Source organism: Oncorhynchus gorbuscha, linkage group LG07, assembly GCF_021184085.1.
Source record: "Oncorhynchus gorbuscha isolate QuinsamMale2020 ecotype Even-year linkage group LG07, OgorEven_v1.0, whole genome shotgun sequence".
Taxonomy (NCBI): Eukaryota; Metazoa; Chordata; class Actinopteri; order Salmoniformes; family Salmonidae; genus Oncorhynchus; species Oncorhynchus gorbuscha.
Genome location: NC_060179.1, coordinates 46,505,691 through 46,528,568, shown reverse-complemented (window position 1 = coordinate 46,528,568; position 22,878 = coordinate 46,505,691). Strand labels below are relative to the sequence as shown.

General features: G+C 43.6%; 1 protein-coding gene across 1 annotated transcript in view; it reads right to left on the bottom strand.

Annotated features, from left to right (window-relative positions):
* Positions 1 to 22,878, bottom strand: part of LOC124039228 (calpain-15-like) — a 93,586-nt gene that overhangs the window by 45,373 nt on the left and 25,335 nt on the right. Inside the window, 3 exon segments of the mRNA XM_046355131.1 lie at positions 158 to 805; positions 807 to 1,271; positions 1,273 to 1,834. Of these exon segments, the coding sequence (XP_046211087.1) occupies positions 158 to 805; positions 807 to 1,271; positions 1,273 to 1,812 (1,653 nt within the window). The 5' untranslated portion in view covers positions 1,813 to 1,834.

Sequence of the window (22,878 nt, the reverse complement as noted above, 5' to 3'; positions counted from 1 at the left end):
AGCATGAAAAAATGGTGTTCTGTACATGGAAACGGATTTAAGTTGCTAGCGTATTATGTCAGTTGTCTTGACCCATGCTCTTATTTAAGAAAACTATTAGCTTTTGAAAATCGTAAACACAATCAATTTCCCAACGTCATGTTTCCAGATGGCTTACCTCTCGACAGAAGGTAGTGATGTCCTCCCAGAGTTCCTTGGCTTCGCCCTCGTCGTTGCGCCGCCTCGCCTCCACATGCATGCTCTCCCTCCTCTTAAGCGGCTTGGCCACCTTGCGCAGTGTCAGGTACTGCTGAGGTGTGTGGCATGCTGCGCAGTTCTTGGACTTGACGTCGTTGAGCAGCGTACACGCCGGACAGCCCCACTGCTTCTCCTGCAGCAGTGTGCACGAGGAAGAGAAGGACGAGGATGAGGAAGAAGAGGTGTTGGTGGCCGAGGGCGAGGGGTAGACCCGGGCCTGTTTTCTGGCTTTGTGTCCAGAAGACAATGTGGAGGAGGCTGAGGAGCAGTAGCAGGGGCCGGGGAGCCTGCAGTGCGGGCAGCAGTGAGAACTAGGCTCCTGGAAGCCGTGTAGCTTGGAGGAGCAGCAGGCCGGGCACTTGGTCATCCCGGGGGGGTTGCGTAGGGTACACTTGGAGCAGGCCCAGGTGCTGGAGTCCGGACTAGAGGGGTTTGCTGGCGTGAAGCGCACCGACTCGCAGCCCACCAGGTCGATAAGGTCGGCGCCGGCCCGCGACGAGTGGCATGCCTCGCACTTGGACGAGTCACTCAGGTTGGGCAGGGAGCATCCATGGCACTGCCACGTGGGTGGTGATGTGACAGGGGTCTTGGAGATGTGATAAGGAAGGGGGGTGGGTGCCGTCCCCTTCCTCCAGGATGCTGTGGCGCTTGCTGGGGAAGGAGGGCTCCTGAGGCTGGGCGTGCTTGGGCTTGGCAGGGCAGAGGGCAGGGCAGTGCTGGGGCAGCACGCAGGCCGTGGAGGGAGATGTTGGGCTTGGGGCATTGGGGTTAGGGTTGGGCGGACGCCCCGGTGGGGGCACCTCTCTCCTGCTGCGGGGCACCGGGTTATTCTGGAGAGAGGAGAAGGGCGTGAAAGGGGAGGAGCGTGGCGGTGGGGGCAAGTGGCTGTGGGGGGGCTCCTGGGGTTCGCAGGGGGCGGCTGCAGTGGGTGAGTCATCCGTCAAGTCAATGAGGAGCGGAGGGGCAGGGGCCACGTGGACGGGAAACCCTAGCACGGGCGTGTGCACTTCGGGCACCACCAACGCCTCAGGGGGGGATCTTGGGCAGCGACAGTTTCCTTGGTCCCCCGCAGGCCGAACAAGACAGTGCAACAGGAGTATTATGAAGTGTGCATCGCGGGCACGCCCAGCCCAAGTGGTGGTGTTGCTGCCCCTCGGATCCACTCGGGCCACTCAGGTCCCCCACCTCCCCATTGCTCTCTGACCTCCTCAATGCCTCCTCGGACGGCTGCTGCCCGCGGGGCTCCAGGAGAACCATGGGAGTCATGACAGGCGTGGGAGTCTCCGGCGGCACGAGGCCATTGGCGATGGTCGCCATGGTTGTGGTCGGTGTGGGGGTGCTTGGCGAGGGTCCAAAGCCACAGATGGTGCAGGCGCTGGAGCCCTGGGGGTTGTTGAGGGTGCAGCGGGGGCAGGCCCAGCGTTGCTGCTCTTCGGAGCTGCTCAGCCTCAGGATCTGGTTTAGGTCAGGCTTCTGGCGAGGTGCCTCACAGATGGAGCATCGCGGCGCCGCCCCTGCGTTTAGGAAGGTGCATCGGCCGCAAGACCATTCGCTGCCCTGCACCGCTGCCGCCATGGAGCCCGGGGAGTGAGAGTGGCTGAATGAAGGGGGGGGGGGGTATTAGGAGCAGTCGGTAAAAAGAAGAGTTGAGATAAGTAGTAGCAAAAAGAAGAGAGAGTAGAGAGAGAGAGAGAGAGAGTGCGAGAGAGAGATAAAGAGGGGAAGAGAGAGGAGACAGAGATTAGCCAGTGCAGTGGAATCAAATCTCCCTCCTGGGGGCATTGAGGGCAGTAAATCCATACACAATGCCCCTGTGATGAAAGGAGCCAGACAGACAGAGACAGCAGAAGAAGCTGCTGCTTCTATTGCAGGAGAATACAGAGTGAATCCCCTCACAACCATATACAACACTCTCACAACCATCCACCTGACTGACACTTATTGGAATGGAGAAACACCGGGACCTTCTAATCTAACACCTTCTATCATCCTCCCTAAGGCCAATTCTAATGGAGTAGACAGAAGGGGAAATAGAGTGAGTTAGAATGAAAGCACTATATTTATTTAAATAGGCACTGACGGTTGTGTTCCCATTTTGGATTGGGGCTTTGGCCTTGCTGGTGTGTTTAGGCCTATTCTGAAAGAAAGTGATGATTTTCAAAACTAGAATAACTAGCATTCTTGTTAAAACTAGGATGTGTTCCAACTAGGAACAGGAAGTGCGTGTTCCAACTAGGAATAGGAAGTGTGTGTTCCAACTAGGAACAGGAAGTGTGTGTTCCAACTAGGAATAGGAAGTGCATGTTCCAACTAGGAACAGGATGTGCGTGTTCCAACTAGGAACAGGATGTGCGTGTTCCAACTAGGAATAGGAAGTGTGTGTTCCAACTAGGAACAGGATGTGTGTGTTCCAACTAAAAACAATCAAACTAGGATGTGTTCAAACTAGGATGTGTTTTTAACTAGGATTTGTTCCATCTAGATGTGTTCATACGGCCCGTCCTAGGGGACTGGCACGGTTGACCATCTCTAGAGTGTGCCAGGCTGATGGAGGCGAGGGACCGGGATGCCCCGGGGTGTTGTTCGAGCGGAGCCCATAAATGTCATCACCAATCAAAGCACTCGTGTGTGAACACGGACATGGGGAGGGAAATGGATCAGGTGCTAAGAGCTAGCACCACTAGCACCAACTCGCTAGCCAGGGTACATCTGTCACTATTAATAATACAGCGTTATACAATTACAATGTGTGTTACAGTGGTGCTTACACAGTAGGAAATACATCCATCTCGGCCTTTGTCCGTGTAAAAGTGTAGCAGAATTGACTGGACATTCTTTCGCATTTCTGATGAAACGTAGCCTATTTTTAAGAGTGGTGGTAGATAAGTAACAGAGTGTGTCTGTTCAGTTCATTGTAAAGGCATATGAAGCAGAACTGACTGTAGACGACATCCTAAGAGGTGCGTATCTCACTTTTAATATGATTCTGTGCACTCTTTTGAAAAGCAGTGTGAGTCTATATTCCTTATGCCTTGTACTGTGTGCTTTTATGTAGTACGGGAATATGATAAGCCTTCTCTCTAAGATTGACGGCGATTGGACTGGCCCGGGTAAGTCCCACTGTTCCACTACAGCTCCACTGGAGCACCAGGTGTCCTGGCCAGCTAATTGCCCTTAGTTCAACTCCATTAAACCCTTTCAGGCAAGAACATAGCTACAACCGAAGAGGTCCTTTAATAGACCAAGACATATCTCTCTACTCCTGTTCTAGCCATGGGTCCCAGAGGTGAAGAGAAGGGTCACTTTGAGCTGCGGAGGAGGTGAGAGAGGAGGAGTGACAAGAGGGAGGAGTGCAAATGTTGGTGTGGCCTACCATTGAACGTCTGACTGACATGTCGTGACATCACCGCCTGACTAAACGCCTGCATGAAGTCTACATCTTACGCTATCGCCTACCATTGAATGTCTGACTGACATGTCGTGATACCAACACCTGCATCTTACAAAATAGCATTGAGCTACACTACCTGTCGAAAGTTTCCGAACACCTACTCATTCAAGGGTTTTTCTTTATTTTTTACATTGTAGAATAATATCGAAGACATCAAAACTATGAAATTACACATATGGAATAACCCAAAAATTGCTAAACAAATAAAAATGTTTTTCATATTTAAGATTCTTCAAATAGCCACCCTTTGCCTTGATGACAGCTTTGCACACTTTTGGCATTCTCTCAACCAGCTTCAAAAGGAATGCTTTTCCAGCAGTCTTGAAGGAGTTCCCACATATGCTGAGCACTCGGCTGCTTTTCCTTCACTCTGTTGTCCAACCATTTACAAACCAACTCAATTGGTTTGAGGTCAGGTGATTGTGGAGAACAGGTCATCTGATGCAACACTAATTTCGTGCTGTCCTGCCTAGGATTTCGTCAGTGAATAGGTACGGCCTTTCACAATATATACATACACAGTCGTGGCCAAAAATACTGGCAACCTTGCACTTTTTTCAAGTAACTCACAATTATCCCTAAAAATAAGTTGAAATTTAACAAAGTATTTGGTCGCCACAATTTTTTATTTCACTGTTAATATTACCGAACTTTGTTTTTGATTCAGAAGTTAATATATCCATTTAAATCATAAAATAAACAAATGGCATTGACACCCTTGACTTAATATTTGGTAGCACGGCCTTTGGTCAAAATAACTGCAATCAGGCACTTCCTGTAGCCAACGACGAGCTTCCTGCACCTCTGTACTGGCAGTTTGGGCCACTCCTCTTGTGCAAAATGCTCCAGTTTTCCCAGATTAGAAGGTTTTCAATGGGATTTAGATCTGGTGGCCACTTCTGGGTGTGTTTGGGGTCATTGTCCTGCTGGAAGAGAATACCAAAATACCTTGGTATTCTCCTGATTTCATGATGTCATGCACACGTTCAAGGCACCCAGTGCCAGAGGCAGCAAAGCAACCCCAAAACATAGAAATGGTGTACTTTACCAAAAAGCTCTAACTTGGTCTCATCTGTCCACAGGACATTTTCCCAGAAGGATTTTGGCATGTTCAGGTGTGTTTTGTCAAATTGCAGTCAGGCTTTCTTATGTCTTTCTCTCAGCAGTGGGGTCCTCCTGGGTCTCCTACCATATAACCCCCTTCCATTGAGTTGGCGACGAATGGTGTGACAGGAAACTGTCCTACCTTGTGTCTGATGGTCAGCTTGAATCTGTGTGGCAGTTGGCCGAGGTGCTTATCCACCATTCTAACAATCCTTCGCTGCAATCTTCCATCAAGTTTCCTCTTGTGGCCACGTCCAGTGAGGTTAGCTACAGCGGCATGGGCCTTAAACATCTCAATAACATCACGTACGGTGGAAACAGGAACATCAAGGTCTCTGGAGAGGGACTTGTAGCCTAGAGATTGTCCATGCTTGACTACAATCTTCTGTCTGACGTCCTCAGATAATTCTCTGGTTCTTTCTTTTGTCCATGCTCGTTGCGGTACACACAGTGTCAAGAGAGATCTGGAGCTGGTTACTACAGGTACCAGTCCTCTTCTCTATTTAACCTGGATGAATATGTGATGTTTATACCGCAGGCACCTGCAACTCACCACTGGTGAGTTCAATTCCAAAGTAAAGGAGAATCACCTGCTTGAAATTGAATGATTTCTAACTACTTCTAGAAGGTGCCAATAATATTGTCCGTGACATTTTAGGATTTCTTTGTTGAATTAACTAAGATTAAGTAAAATTATTCAGACATTGAAAACATACATATGTGGATACCAAAATTCAACAGTTTTCTGGAAGAATTTGTGGTCATCAGCCATCCTTTAGCTCGCAATCTATCGCCAGTTTTGTACGGCGCAGCGCAGCTCGGAACGGAACATACCGGACCAATTTTTCTCTCCATGTCCCTGGATTTCAACCGCTAACTCTGGACATTCATACCTGGATCTCACAGCTAGCTAGCTGCTATCCGTGTGACTAACGGCTTTCGACGATTCCGGAGCAAACATCAATTATTCCGGAGCTAGCCAGCTGAAGTTTTCCATCAATCACTCCTGGGCTACAATCACCTATCCGGACCTGTTTTCCTGCCAACGCGGAGCCCCACCGGGCCTTCACAACTGGACTGCCGACGTTATCTACATTTACATTTACATTTAAGTCATTTAGCAGACGCTCTTATCCAGAGCGACTTACAAATCTACCCGAAGGAGTTATCCGGCTGGCTCCTCCGTCGCGACATTACCTGAACGCCCATCTGTGGCCCGCTAACCGTTAGCTGTCTTATCGGCTGCTATCTGAATAGACAATCGGACAATTTTATTTATTTATTTATTTTTATGTCTTAAGCTAAAGTGTACTGTTAACTAGCTAGCTAGTGTTAGCTGGCTGGCTCCCTAGCGGCAGTTATTATTTGTTTCCCAGAGCTGTTTGCTTTACTAGTTAGAGCCTAATGTTAGGCATTGTTGGCACTTTGTTCATTGTTAACGTAGTTAACGTTAGCTGGCTGGCTCGTTAGCTAACATTACGTGACGTGTAGAGCACCAGTTGAATATGGCCGATGTCAGTAAACGTCTGCAGAAAAGCGGAATGAAATTGTTGCCAGCAGAGCTGGTTAGCCTGTTTTCATGTTATCCAGAGGTAAACAAATAATCAGCCAAGAGCATCAGGTGTGTGTTCCGAATGCGAAACGAGATGGGGGGGGGTTAATGCTTAAGAGGGTGTGAACGATGCTGAATGGGTGTAGATAAAGAAGAGCTCTTCACTAGATACCAAAACATTTAAAATGCAATTTTCTCAAAAGTGAGTTTACAAGTTGATCAACTTTAAAAGAAGAGTTACTTTCCCCTTGTTCCTCAAATGCAGTGTATGATATGCCATTTTGTAGCTCTGAGTCTCTACTTTTATCCAATGTAAAAAACACACAATTCACATTTTGCTACATACAGTCTTATGAAAATGTTTGGGCACCCCTCTGAGGCTGCATAATAATTTACTCTGTCGGCACAGAAAATGATCACAGTGGCATGCCATTCATTTTCTAATAAAAGCTGAGTACTGGAGTATTGTCCAGACAAAGATTTTTGGTCTAGCAATATTAAGTTGTGTGAAATTAAATCAGATGTGAAAAATAGGCTATGCAAAAATGTTGGCACCCTTGTCATTCTGTTGATTTGAATACCTGTAACTACTTAGCACTGATTAATTGGAACACACAATAGGTTTGGTGAGCTCATTAAGCCAGGAACTTCATAGACAAGTGCATCCAATCATGAGAAACGGTATTTAAGGTGGCCAATTGCAAGTTGTTGTTCTCTTTGACTCTCTGAAGAGTGGTAACATGGGGGCCTCAAAACAACTCTCAAATGACATGAAAACAGAGATTGTTCAACTTTATGATTTAGAGGAAGGCTATAAAAAGCTATCGCAGAGATTTAAGCTGTCAGTGTCCACTGCAGAGATTTAAGCTGTCAGTGTCCACTGTGAGGAACATAGTGAGGAAATGCACAGTTCACAGTTCTTGTTAAGGCCAGAAGTTGCAGGCTAAGTAAAATATCGGAGAGGCAAAGGCAAAGGATGGTGAGAACGGTCAAAACAGCCCACAGACCACCTCCAAAGACCTACAACATCATCTTGCTGCAGATGGTGTCACTGTGCATCGTTCAACAATTCAGCGCACTTTGCACAAGCAGAAGCTGTATGGGAGAGTGATGTGGAAGAAGCCTTTTCTGCACACACGCCACAAACAGAGTCGCTTGAGGTACGCAAACGCACATTTGGACAAGCCAGCTTCATTTTGGAATAAGGTGCTGTGGACTGATGAAACAAAGATGGAGTTATTTGGTCATAACAAGGGACGTTATGAATGGCGGCAAAAGAACACAGCATTCCAAGAAAAACACTTGCTACCCACAGTAAAATTCGGTGGGGGTTCCATCATGCAGTGGGGCTGTGTGGCCAGTGCCGATACTGGGAATCTTGTTAAAGTTGAGGGTCGCATGGATTCCACTCAATATCAGCAGATTCTTGGGAATAATGTTGAAGAATCAGTCACAAAGTACAAGTTACACCGGGGCTGGATATTTCAACAAGACAATGACCCAAAACACTGCTCAAAATCTACCCTGGCATTTATGCAGAGGAACAAGTACAATGTTCTGGAATGGCCATCCCAGTCCACAGACCTGAATATCATTGAGAATCTGTAGGATGATTTGAAGCGGGCTGTCCATGCTCGGCAACCATTAAACCTAACTGAACTGGAGATGGTTTGTAAGGAGGAATGGTCCAAAGTACCTTCATCCAGAATCCAGACACTCATTAGAGGCTATGGGAAGCAGCTAGAGGCTGTTATTTTAGCAAAAGGATGCTCTACTAAATATCGATGTGATTTCTCTATTGGGGTGCCCAAATTTATGCACCTGTCTAATTTTGTTTTGATGCATATTGCACATTTTCTGTTAATCCAATAAACCTAATTTCACTACTGAAATATTACTGTATCCATCAGTTATTTGATAGATCAAAATGAAATTGCTGATCCAAACACCCAATTATTTATAAATGGAAATCATGGAAATTGTCAGGGGTGCCCAATTTTTTTTCATACGACTGTAAAACCTAATCCAGGTGGTGAGTCACATTTTAGAGTGACCTTTTATTGTCCCCAGCACAAGGTGCACCTGTGTAATGATGCTGTTTAATCAGCTTCGTGATATGCCACATATGTCAGGTGGATGGGTTATCTTGGCAAAGGAGAAATGCTCAATAACAGGGATGTAAAGACATTTTTTTGAGAGAGACATTTGTGAGTATGAAATATTCTAGGAACTTTTATTTCAGTTTATATAATATATAATTTGTCAGTCAGAGAGAGGTGCTGCTGACAAACAGCTGAAAAAGTTGGTGGCACCGGTGGAAGGAGTTAGTACAGAACCCTGGTGTGTCTCTGTGTGTGATCGTGGCCATGTGAATTGTGCCCACTAGTAGCCCAGGGCAGTGAGAGGGAAAGGAAGTCACATTGCTTTCAGAAGCCATTAGTGATAAACTCTCGCTGGCCCGGGCCAGCACTCCTCTCCAACTGGGAATGGACTTAGCTACTGTCCGGTAGTTAACACTAGCACAGAGAAGAAGCTACCCTTAGAGAAGAGAAACAAAGTAACAGAGTGTCTGGTTAAGTCCTCTTAACCCTCAAAACACTAACAATCAAGCAGGAAGTACTTGAAGGCCATTGCTCAAACATTCACAGTATTCATCTTTCAAACGCATAAAATGAATCAGAAACAAGTATCCATTACTAAAAAACAAGAGGGTTTAGGTCCATCTCTAAAACCACTTTGCTCACTCATAGTCCAACTCCAACCAAAAACAGAAACTGTGATCAGGGCACTTCGCCCTAAAACAATGACAGCAGAAACTGTCCTCACACGACCCTACTGTTACACTTGCAATGTGAAGTGAAGTGAAATTTTCCACAGTACTCTGCTGTTCACTCAATTCTCTATGGCTTAGTGGAGCAGCCCACTGCTAGGGAGAGAGACCATGTTCACACACACACACACACACACACACACACACACACACACACACACACACACACACACACACACACACACACACACACACACACACACACACACACACACACACACACACACACACACACACACACACACACACACACACACACACACACACGCAAAAGGGTAAATCCATTTGAATTCAATCAATTTTGACAGCACCCATTTCGATTTGAACAAAACCATCCATACATATTTGCTTATTGTAGAAGTGCTCAGAAATTGACTTTTTTTTAACCTGAATGCCAAAACATTCAAGAGAAAAATGCAGAGCCTAAAACAAAACAAAAATTGTCTACCAGCTACTGTGGCAGGCAGAAAAAAATGATTATTTTTTTACCAACCACTCAGATTTCCGACCAATCAAAATATATATTTTTGCATTAATTACACCAAAAAAACGAAACAAAATGGATGATGTATTCTAAAACAAGGAATGTATTACTATTAAGATGCAATGTGGTATATTGCTAACTTAAGCTAAATATGACAGATGAGACAAATTTTCAGCAGCCCCTTTAAAGTTACTGTTTTAACAGGGCCACTCCAGTCAATGTGTGCCTGTGAGAAGCTGACTAGTAGAGGCTACTACGTGACTACAAACATACACCGTTCCAAGGCACTTCCATGGTTTGTCTTGCCCATTCACACTCTGCCTGGCACACACACACACACACACAATCCTTGTCTCAATTGTCTCAAGGCTTAAAGATCCTTTAACCACCTGTCTCCTCCCCTTCATCTAAACTGACTGAAGTGGATTTAACAAGTGACATCAATAAGGGATCATAGACTGACCAGGTGAAAGCTGTCATGTAATGAGCTGGTGTTCTTAATGTTTTGTATACTCAGTGTATCCATATAGGGTTGTCAAACTATATAAACATTTTCACCCCCAAAAATGTTTTAATGGAAATCAAGAATTATTTTTGCCCTTAACGTCAATGATTAAAAAAAAAATTTTTAAACAACTAAATAAATCATATTCGCATAAGTTGTATCTTAGTCTCTAATTTACATAATGAGGTTTTTGTGTTGTGCCCGTCATCAGCTGAGACACAACATGCTCTTGAATACATGTTGGCTGATAAATGTAGCCTATTAAAATGGGTATAAAATGTATTTTTCTGCTTTCAAATGGTACCACAAAAGTGGTTGGAAGTCCACACATCAGAGAATGTTGACTTGAATGGGAATATCTGTTGTATTAAATTATACTGTCAGTCCTCTTTCAGCAAGGTTTCATACCCCTTGAATTACTCCACATTCTGTTGTGTTACAGCATGAATTCAAAATGGACTAAATCAATTTCATCACCCATCCACCCATCTACACACGTTCTAATCACATTTTGCAGCAATTACAGCTCTTGGTAAGTCTAAGAGCTTTGCACACCTGGATTGTACAAATCTTTTTTTTGCTCTGTGAAGTCGGTTGTTGATCATTACTAGACAGCCAATTTAAGTCGAAACTTTAACTTGGCCACTCAGGAACATTCAGTGCCGTCTTGGTAAGCAACTCCAGTGTATATTTGGCCTTGTGTTTTTGGTTATTTTCCTGCTGAAAGGTGAATGTCTCCCAGTGTCTGTTGGAAAGCAGACTGAACCAATCCTCTAGGATTTTTGCTATTCTGTTTCTTTTTATCCTACAAAACTCCCTCGTCCTTGCCGATGACAAGCATACCCATAACATGATGCAGCCACCACCATGCTTGAAAATATGAAGACGGGTACTCATTGACGTGTTGTGTTGGATTTGCCGCAACACAAGACTTTGTAATCAGAACATTACGAACAGTACGTTTCTCTGGCACATGTTTAACATTTGGAGGTTCACACAGAGAATATTGACTTGAATGGGAACATTTGTTGTATTAAATTATACTGTCAGAAAGTATTCAGACCCCTTGACTTACTCCACATTCTGTTGTGTTAGTCTGAATCCAATTTTATCACCATCTACACATGTTAGAATCACGTTATGGCAAACAGGATGCATGTTTTGGAATATTTGTATTCTGTACAGGCTTCTTTTCACCCTGTCATTTAGGTTACAATGTTGATCTATCGTCAGTTCACAGCCATTCAACTTTCTGAAGGCACTGTAAAATTGACAAATCGACATAGGGTGGGTTAGTCATTTGAAGTAAAAACTAAAAATGTCAATGGTGCACCAGCTACATTGCAGTGGTCTGACGGGATAGTTCCATTCTATGAATTCTATTTCCTGATAGAAATGACACCCACCATGTATTCAAGAGCATGTTGTGCCTCAACCAATGGCGAGCACAACACAATAGAACCTCAGATTATGTAAAGTAGGGTCTAATCTGCAACATGTGCGAATATGAAAAAAAATAGTAGTTTACACATTTTTTGATAACTGACATTAAGGGCAGAAAAATGTATACATTTTTATTAAAACATATTTTGGAGGTGAAAATGTTTGTCGATTGACAATGCTGCTTGTAAACTGAAATGATATCAAACTCAAGCGTTTTATCTTTTCCAGTGATGAAGACATGGATGTCTCATGGTATGGTGGGGTATGCAAAATGGATCAACTTTGAGCACCTTTATCTCCTGAATGTTTTGGCAGTCAGCTCCAAAAAGCCCCTTTCTGACCATTTCTTCAAAGGGGCAAACATGTATTGGAAGTTTTTTTTTAAATCAAAAAGGGAAGCTCTCAAAAAAGGGTTGAAATCGAATGGATTTACCTTACAGACAGACACCTCTCCACAGCCACGCTTCCACTCTGACGGAAGGAATCGAGCATGACAAGACAACCACAAAAAAGGGACACTTCATGTTTTTCAAACAGAATTTCCCCGGCAGCTATTTTAATAACTTTCAGACCTCCTTCTTCATCACCAAAAGTAAAACCAAACTGTTCACAAAGGAAGGCCACTGTAAAATCTATTGTTATGGTGCTCGCTGGAGCAACATGATGAACTCATTCAATGTTATTGGTTCCAATCACAAATTAACAGAATAAAATAACAATCAATACAAATCCCTCAACAGCTACTGTATTAAAATTGACTTTAGTTTATTTAATAAATATTTTCTTAACTCTATTTCTTGAACTGCATTGTTGGTTAAGGGCTTGTAAGTAAGCATTTCATGGTAACGTCTACACCTGTTGTACCAGGCTGCATCACATCTGGCGGTGATTGGGAGTCCCAGAGGGCGGAGCACAATTGGCCCACCGTCTTCCGGGTTTGGCCGGGGTAGGCCGTCATTGTAAATACGAATTTGTTCTTAACTGACTTGCCTAGTTAAAAAGGTTAAAAGAAAAAAATATAAATATATATATATATATATATATATATATATATATATATATATATATATATATATATATATATATATATATAAATTCGGTGCATGTGACATAACGTTTTATTACATTTTTTAAACAGTAATCCATTTCGGTATGCATAATAATAAAAGTATTTATCTAACTAATGAAGTGATCATGATCTGGCATAGCCTGTGGTACCAACTTCTTTCTTGTAGGCTTGCGGGAACCCCCACCCACATACACCCACCTTCTTCTGTCCTTGGCCTTGTGTTCTGTGGAGCTGCTCAAAAAGTGCCCACTTCAGCTTCTTAGTGTGGCAGACCTAGGCTTGGGGCCAAGAGCTCTCAGTGGCAAAGAAATGCAAGAGAACCACTTTCCTGCACAAAACCCTGCTGCATTCACATTCGTTTCCACTAGCCACCCTGCAGCCAAGCTGCCCAGTATACTCCTCCTCATCTTCATTCACTGTAGCCCCGAGGAGAGGACGCTACTGTATCACCTTAACCAATCACTGACAAAGCCACTGGGTTCTGAACCAATCACAGGGCATGAAAGTGAACTAGGAAAGTCAAGGAGCAGAGGGCTTCCCTCCTGTAATGAATAGAGGGAAAGGTAAATAGATTGAGAGCTTAGGGTTACTGGTGAGGAGTAGGTGAACAGAGGAAGGGAGCATAAGGAATAGTGGGGGGGAGATTATATCCAGAAAAGGTAGTGAACACAATGAATAAAGGGAGGAACAAACATAAAATCTGCATTGGAAGGACCAGATAAGAGGGCAACGGTTAAGGCACAGAGGGCCAAGTTAGAGGCAGTCTAGTCAGTGCTGCAGGCAGTGATGATGGAGTATGCCACCATGGCCGGCTGGCTGTGCTCCACATTCTGAGCGCTGGTGTGAGAGCCAAGCCGTGAGCCAAGCCGCCGCCGGCTTCCCCCGCCTCGCCGTTAGACATTTGCCTTTGTGTGACAGTCATTAGTGCTGCCTTTCCAAGGTTGGCCCACAGCCCGGTGCCTCAGTCTTGGGAGCGATATTACCCCCCTTAGCCACCGGGGGCACTATTTGTTTTTATTATTCACAACATAAAGCGACAAACACCACTACTCACACCGAAGGACTGGGCTAATCATACTATCTTTACCAAGTCAGTAAAAAAGGCATAGGGTAAGTGTACCTACTAAGCCTACCAAAATCTAAGTTTAGACATTCCTAACATATACTATCCTAATTTCTGTAAGATAAAATGAAAGAGTAATCTCTCATGTGACCTTTTATGACTGTACTTACAAAAATGTGTTAAGATAAAAACATTTGATAAAATACGTGAAAAGTCCGGACTGGGCTTAATTGGTACCGAATGTACCCTTCAACCTTGTCATATGTCAGTTCCAAATATCTCTAACGGTCCCCCCAGCGATAGTTTTTTTATGCACGTGACGTCAGAATGAACTCACTGTTCCAAAATGTGATCGTTACGGAACAGAACAGTTAACACGCGCTGCCTGCTAATTATCTATAGGCTGTTTCCACTTGTCAATTTCAAATGATTTTCTAACAAGAGTTTGAATTCAGGTGTGTTCCACCTCCTCATTAATTCAAAGTTAACAATGTGAATCAAAGAGGTGCGGGGGGCTGCCTTAAATGGACATCCACGTCTTCGGCGCCCGGGGAACAGTCGGTTAACTGCCTTGCTCAGGGGAAAAACGACAGATTTGTATCTTGTCAGCTCTGGGATTCGAGCCAGCAACCTTTCGGTTACTGGCCCAAAGCTCTAAACACTAGGCCACCACACCTGATTGAACAAATCAACTAATCATAGACTTCAAATGGTTATAAAAAAATAATCTACACCCACACTGGCCTTCTGTGGTCCTTCTGTAGCTCAGTTGGTTGAGCATGGCGCTTGTAACGCCAGGGTAGTGGGTTCGATCCCCGGGACCACCCATACGTAGAATGTATGCACACATGACTGTAAGTCGCTTTGGATAAAAGCGTCTGCTAAATGGCATATATTATTATTATTATTATATATTATTCTGTGGATAAGAGGCCATGCACAAAGGCCATAACACACACAAGTTTCAATGAGTGATCTGATAGCGGAGTCACATTTGCTGTACGGCTATTCTTGTTAATTAGTTAAACTAGTTTTGCTAAAGCCTGTCTGACGGTTAAAAATCTCCATCTCTACCGTTGTATCACAAAGGTACAGGCGGAGGGTCAAAAAACGTAATCACCTGGATGAATGAAAGACAACAATGGGACAATGGTCCAGGTTGTGCTATTCTGTGAAGGGAGTAGTACACAGCGCTGTACGAGATCTTCAGTTTCTTGGCAATTTCTCACATGGAATAGCCTTCATTTCTCAGAACAAGAATAGACTGACGAGTATCAGAAGAAAGTCTTTGTTTCTGGCCATTATGAGCCTGTCATCAAATGCTGATGCTCCAGATACTCAACTAGTCTAAAGGCCAGTTTTCAGCTGTGCTAATACAATTGCAAAATGTTTTTTTAATGGTCAATTAGCTAATCCAAGTTTATCATTTTAAAAGGCCAACACAATGTGCCAATTGGAACACAGGAGTGATGGTTGCTGAAAATGGGCCTCTGTATGCCTATGTAAATAGTCCATAAAAATAAAAGCAATCTGCCGTTTCCAGTTACAATAGTCATTTACAACGTTAAATGTCTACACTGTATTTATGATCCATTTGATGTTAAATGGAGAAAAAAAAAAGTTTTTTAAGTGACCCCAAACATTTGAACAGCTGTAATCGTAGCAAAAGGTGGCGCTTTCGCAAGGCACTGTATACACACACACACACACACACACACACACACACACACACACACACACACACACACACACACACACACACACACACACACACACACACACACACACACACACACACACACACACACACACACACACACACACACACACACACACTTAAATCCAAAAATGGAAGAGGGCTTAATGAGTTACGTGGGTATGTATATAATATGTATGTTTACCCTAGCCCTAGATAGAGAACTGTTTGCAAAGTATTTCTCACATACTTCAGCATATATTGTCCCCTTCTTCAACAGTAGGGATTCACTTTGGCAAATAGGCTATTATACACTGTATACAGTGCCTTCGGAAAGTATTCAGACCCCTTGACTTTTTCCACATTTTGTTATGTTACAGCCTTATTTTAAAATGGATTAAATACAAGAAAATCATCAGCAATCTACACACACCACCCCACAATGACAAAGTGAAAACAGATTTTTAGAAATGTTTGCAAATGTATCAAACATAAAAAACAGATACCTTATTTACATAAGTATTCAGACACTTTGCTATGAGACTAGAAATTGAGCTCAGGTGCATCCTGTTTCCTTGATCATCCATCTTGATTGGAGTCCACCTGTGGTAAATTCAATTGATCGGATATGATGATTCGGAAAGGCACACACCTGTCTATATAAGGTCCTATAGTTGAGAGTGCATGTCAGAGCAAAAACCAAGCCATGAGGTCGAAGTAATTGTCCGTAGAGCTCCGAGGCAGGATTGTGTCGAAGCAGAGATTTAGCAAAGGGTACCAAAACGTTTTGGGGAAGGCCCTTTCCTGTTTCAGCATTACAATGCCCCCGTGCACAAAGCAAGGTCCATACAGAAATGGTTTGTCGAGATCAGTGTGGAAGAACTTGACTGGCCTGCTCACAGCCCTGACCTCAACCCAATTGAACACCTTCGGGATGAATTGGAACGCTGTCTGCGAGCCAGTGCCTAATCGCCCAACATCAACATCTCTCTTCTCCAGACCATTTCCGGAGACCTTCTCCCTTACCTCACCTCGCTCATCAACTTATCCCTGACCGCTGGCTACGTACCTTCCGTCTTCAAGAGAGCGAGAGTTGCACCCCTTCTGAAAAAACCTACACTCGATCCCTCCGATGTCAACAACTACAGACCAGTATCCCTTCTTTCTTTTCTCTCCAAAACTCTTGAACGTGCCGTCCTTGGTCAGCTCTCCCGCTATCTCTCTCAGAATGACCTTCTTGATCCAAATCAGTCAGGTTTCAAGACTAGTCATTCAACTGAGACTGCTCTTCTCTGTATCACGGAGGCGCTCCGCACCGCTAAAGCTAACTCTCTCTCCTCTGCTCTCATCCTGGCCTTCACCCACACTGGCCTTCTGTGGTCCTTCTGTAGCTCAGTTGGTAGAGCATGGCGCTTGTAACGCCAGGGTAGTGGGTTCGATCCCCGGGACCACCCATACGTAGAATGTATGCACACATGACTGTAAGTCGCTCTGGATAAGAGCGTCTGCTAAATGACTTAAATGTAAATGTAAAAATCAGTGCCCGACCTTACTAATGCTCTTGTGGCTGAATGGAAGCAAGTCCTCGCTGTAATGTTCCAACAACTAGTGGAAAGCCTTCCCAGAAGAGTTGAGGTGGCAATATTGTATTAATGCCAATGATTGTGGATTAAGATGTTGGACGAGCCGGTGTCCACATACTTTTGGTAATGTAGTGTATTTATTTACTTTACTTCTTAGATCTTAAAGTTTTTGTAACGTCTTCATACTCACATCTTCCAGATAGATGGCAATTTTCAGGTTCTCAATCAATATATAAATTCCCACCCTTTTATACTCGGTGAAACATAAATTAAATTGGATAACGCTTTTTAAATAGCTCCATGTACTATATTCTGAAAGAGAGAGAGAGAGAGCATAGTCAGTTTCTGCCGTCAATTCTCCAAGCCTCTATTATTCTACGAAACAAAAAAAAGAAAGAGATGGAGAAATCACAGACGCAATTTCAATGTTAATATGCACGGCAGTATAAGCCTCCTCTCCAGTTTTCACAGGTACGATATGATATTATCAGAGACAAAGAGGAGGAGGACCAGGCAAACATTCTTCCGAGGCTCATCATGAAAGAATAAAGCTTGGGGAGAAAAAACTTGATTGATGTTTCATAAATCAGCGTCTTGTTCCCGAGAGTCCTCACCTGGGACACAAAGCTAATAGAGTCGCTCTTCAGACGACATGGATCTCCTCTGCTGTGAATCATCTCTCACATAATCGTCAAGGAGGATTCCTTTAACTAGCGCCACTTGACAGTTAATTTGACATCACGGTCTTAAAGAATAACGACATCGGCTTCTACTACAATAACACCTGAGAATAAAACTAACATCTAGGCCTAATCCTAGAGAAACAGCAGTCGGGATAGCATGGTGAACATGCTGCTAATCTTGCAGGATGCAAATCCATGTAGCCGATACGTGCTAGTCCAAATTAGCAGTGGAGAAAGCTCAGTAGAGAAACTAAAACAAGGGGGGTCTATGGTGATAGGTGGGAAGGGCTGAGAGTGGCAGAGGGTTGGGATTAAAGAGTTTGTTTGGTAATATATTGTTGTTATATACAGTTGAAGTCGGAAGTTTACATACACCTTAGCCAAATACATTTAAACTCAGTTTTTCACAATTCCTGACATTTCATCCTGGTAAAAATGCACTGCCTTAGGTCAGGTAGTATCACCACTTTATTTTAAGAATGTGAAATGTCAGAATAATAGCAGAGAGAATGATTTATTTCAGCTTTTATTTCTTCCATCACATTCCCAGTGGGTCAGAAGTTTACATACACTCAATTAGTATTTGGTAGCATTGCCTTTACATTGTTTAACTTGACTCAAACATTTTGGGTAGCCTTCCACAAGCTTCCCACAATGAGTTGGGTGAATTTTGGCCCATTCCTCCTGACAGAGCTGCTGTAACGTAACTGAGGCAGGTTTGTAAGCCTCATTGCTCGCACACTCTTTTTCAGTTCTGCCCTTCAAAGTTTCTATAGGATTGAGGTCAGGGCTTTGTGATGGCCACTTCAATACCTTGACTTTGTTGTCCTTAAGCCATTTTGCCACAACTTTGGAAGTATGCTTGGGGTCATTGTCCATTTGGAAGACCCATTTGCAACCAAGCTTTAACTTCCTGACTGATGTCTTGAGATGTTGCTTTAATATATCCACATAATTTCCCCTCCCTCATGGTTCTATCTATTTTGTGAAGTGCACCAGTCCCTCCTGCAGCAATGCACCCCCACAACCTGATGCTGCCACCCCCATGCTTCACGGTTGGGATGGTACTCCTCGGCTTACAAGCCTCATCCTTTTTCCTCCATACATTACGATGGTCATTATGGCCAAACAGTTCTATTTTTGTTTCATCAGACCAGAGGACATTTCTCCAAAAAGTACGATCTTTGTCCCCATGTGCAGTTGCAAACCGTAGTCTGGCTTTTTTATGGTGGTTTTGGAGCAGTGGCTTCTTCCTTGCTGAGCTACCTTTCAGGTTAGGTCAATATAGGACTCATTTTACTGTGTATATAGATACTTTTGTACCTGTTTCCTCCAGCATCCTCATAATGTCCTTTGCTGTTGTTCTGGTATTGATTTGCACGTCACACACCAAAGTACGTTAATCTCTAGGAGACAGAGCACATCTCCTTCCTGAGCGGTATGCCGGCTGCGGGGTCCCATGGTGTTTATACTTGCGTATTGTTGTTTGTACAGATGAACGTGGTATCTTCAGGTGTTTGGAATTTGCTCCTAAGGATGAACCAGACTTGTGGAGGTCTACAGTTTTTTTTTAGGTCTTGACTGATTTCTTTTGATTTCCCCATGATGTCAAGCAAAGAGGCACTGAGTTTGAAGGTAGGCCTTGAATTACATCCACAGGTACTCCTCCAATTGACTCAAATGATGTCAATTAGCCTATCAGAAGCTTCTAAAGCCATGACAAATTTATGGAATTTTCTAAGCTGTTTAAAGGCACAGTCAACTTAGTGTATGTACACTTCTGACCCACTGGAATTGTGATACAGTGAATTATAAGTGAAATAATCCATCTGTAATCATTTGATGGAAAAATTGCTTGTGTCATGCACAAAGTAGATGTCCTAACCCACATGCCAAAACTATAGTTTGTTAACAAGACACTTGTGGAGTGGTTGAAAAACAAGTTAAGTTTGTAAACTTCCAACTTCAATTGTATAAAAGTCCCATGTATGTAAAATGTATATGTACAATGTATATGTAGCAAAAAAGCTGTATAAAAAAAACAAAAGATATTTGTCCTCCAAAGAGGAGTAGGGAGGGGTTACATTTTTATTTATTTTTTAACTCAGTAGAGAAAAGATTGTGTGACCATTGCACTGCTAAAATAGTTTCCTCCTAGGTTCCCCTGTGGCTGGCTACAATTCTAACTGGCCCAATCATTGGGTGGATGGGGTGGTGTGTTGTTTCCAGCCTCACTCCCCTGGGGGCCGAGCTGTTAGTAATAATGCAGGTAATCCATACAGCCCCGGGGGCTGACATCAAGGATCCTGGTGTTGGGGATTTTTTTTGTGAAATGTAGAATCAGGGATGAGGTGGGACAACGACGTAGAGGCAAAATAAGAGGTGTATTACAATGCCTAGGAGGTAGACATCTAGAACAAATAGAGGCATACTAGGCTACATCATCTCTGAAGACAGCAGGCATGACTTCGGTTTCTATTCCTTCAGTCTATCAGCATGCTAGATACTACCTTAGTATGGCACTTTAGCATTGGTGGGCACAATATATTTCTGAAATGACACGGGCCTTTTTCTGGTGCCCACTGGGGCTAAGTTGGACAGGGGAGGCTCAGTAATGGTGAGCTGTGCCCAGATAAGACTGGCGCTTCAGTAGGTAATTAGCCCGAGTTAGCTTTGCTTAGCGTAGCCTCCTCAGGAGGAGACACTAAGGTCACACTCACAGGGAACTGATTGGCTACAATCTGCCAGTTACGCGCAGGTTATCTGGGTGTTAGAGTGTAGCTTCCCTGAGAAGATGAACTTGAAGACATGGCAGTGGTTTCTTTCACACCTCACAGCCATGGAAAAGAAACCCTTACAATTACAGCACACTGACCAGTAAGCTTTTCACGATTTCTGCTTTACAGAGGAATAAAGGAAGGAGTTAGAATATCCTTAGATCCAGAGAGTGTGTAGATCATAAATCTAATGCAGCGGTTCTCAACTGGTTTTACCCAAATTGAACCAGGTCCTCCCAGTCGCAACCCAATATTCACATCGCAAAAAAAGAGTCACCAAAATATAATGTATTTTTAATGAACACTTATTTTAACTTAATATAATACATCAAAAATATCAATTTAGCCTCAAGTAGATAATGAAACATGTTCAATTTGGTTTAAATAATGCAAAAACAAGTGTTGGAGAAGAACATAAATGTGCAATATGTTCTATGTAAGAAAGCGAACATTTCAGTTCCTTGCTCAGAACATGAGAACACATAAAAGCTGGTGGTTCCTTTTAACATGAGTCTTCAATATTCCCAGGTAAGAAGTTTTAGGTTGTAGTTATTATAGGACTATTTCCCTCTATACCATTTGTATTTCATTAACCTTTGACTATTAGATGTTCTTATAGGCACTTTAGTATTGCCAGTGTAACAGTATAGCTTCCGTCCCTCCCCTCGCACCTCCCTGGGCTCGAACCAGCAACACAACGACAACAGCCACCACATCGAAGCGTTACCCATGCAGAGCAAGGGAAACATCCACCCCAAGGCTCAGAGCGAGTGACATCTGAAACGCTTTTAGCGCGCGCTAACTAGCTAGCCATTTCACTTCGGTCACACCAGCCTCATCTCGGGAGCTGATAGGCTTGAAGTCATAAACGGCGCAATGCTTGACGAAGAGCTGCTGGCAAAACGCACGAAAGTGCTGTTTGAATGAATGTTTACGTGCCTGTTTCTGCCTACCACCGCTCAGTCAGATACTTAGATACTTGTATGCAACACAGGACATGCTAGATCATATCTAGTAATATCATCAACCATGTGTAGTTAACTTATGATTGATTGTTTTTTCTAAAATAAGTTTAATGCTAGCTAGCAACTTACCTTGGCTTACTGCATTTGAGTAACAGGCAGTCTCCTTGTGGAGGGCAACGAGAGAGAGGCAGGTCGTTATTGCGTTGGACTAGTTAACTGTAAGGTTGCAAGATTGGATCCCCCGAGCTGACAAGGTGAAAATCTGTCTTTCTGCCCCTGAACAAGGCAGTTAACCCACCGTTCCTAAGCCGTCATTGAAAGTAAGAATGTGTTCTTAACTGACTTGCCTAGTTAAATAAAGGTAAAATAAAAGGTGTAAAAATATAACAAATACAATAAATATATATATATATTTTTTAAATCGGTATGAAAACTTGAAATCGCCCCTAATTAATGGCAGGTCCGTGTAATGCAAGGAGGTTTCACTCAAAATCTCACAATACATGGCCTATTCATTCTTTCCTTTACACGGATCAGTCGTCCTGGTCCCTTTGCAGAAAAATAGCCCCAAAACATGATGTTTCCACCCCCATGCTTCACAGTAGGTATGGTGTTCTTTGGATGCAACTCAGCATTCTTTGTCCTCCAAACACGACGAGTTGAGTTTTTACCAAAAAGTTATATTTTGGTATCATCTGACCATATGACATTCTCCCAATCTTCTTCTGGATCATCCAAATGATCTCTAGCAAACTTCAGACGGGCCTGGACATGTACTGGCTTAAGTAGGGGGACACGTCTGGCACTGCAGGATTTGAGTCCCTGGCGGCGTAGTGTATTACTGATGGTAGGCTTTGTTACTTTGGTCCCAGCCCTCTGCAGGTCATTCACTAGGTCCCCCCATGTGGTTCTGGGATTTTTGCTCACCGTTCATGTGATCATTTTGACCCCACGGGGTGAGATCTTGCGTAGAGCCCCAGATCGAGGGAGATTATCAGTGGTCTTGTATGTCTTCCATTTCCTAATAATTGCTCCCACAGTTGATTTCTTCAAACCAAGCTGTTTACCTATTGCATATTCAGTCTTCCCAGCCAGGTGCAGCACCACAATTTTGTTTCTTGTGTCCTTTGACAGCTCTTTGGTCTTGGCCATAGTGGAGTTTGGAATGTGACTGTTTGAGGTTGTGGTGTTGCATCAGATGACCTGTTCTCCACAATCACCTGACCTCAACCCAATTGAGATGGTTTGGGATGAGTTGGACGGCAGAATGAAGAAAAAGCAGCCAACAATTGCTCAGCATACAGTGGGGAGAACAAGTATTTGATACACTGCCGATGGGCTACAGGACAATAGGCAAGCAGCTTGGTGAGAAGGCAACAACTGTTGGCGCAATTATTAGAAAATGGAAGAAGTTCAAGATGAAGGGTCAATCACCC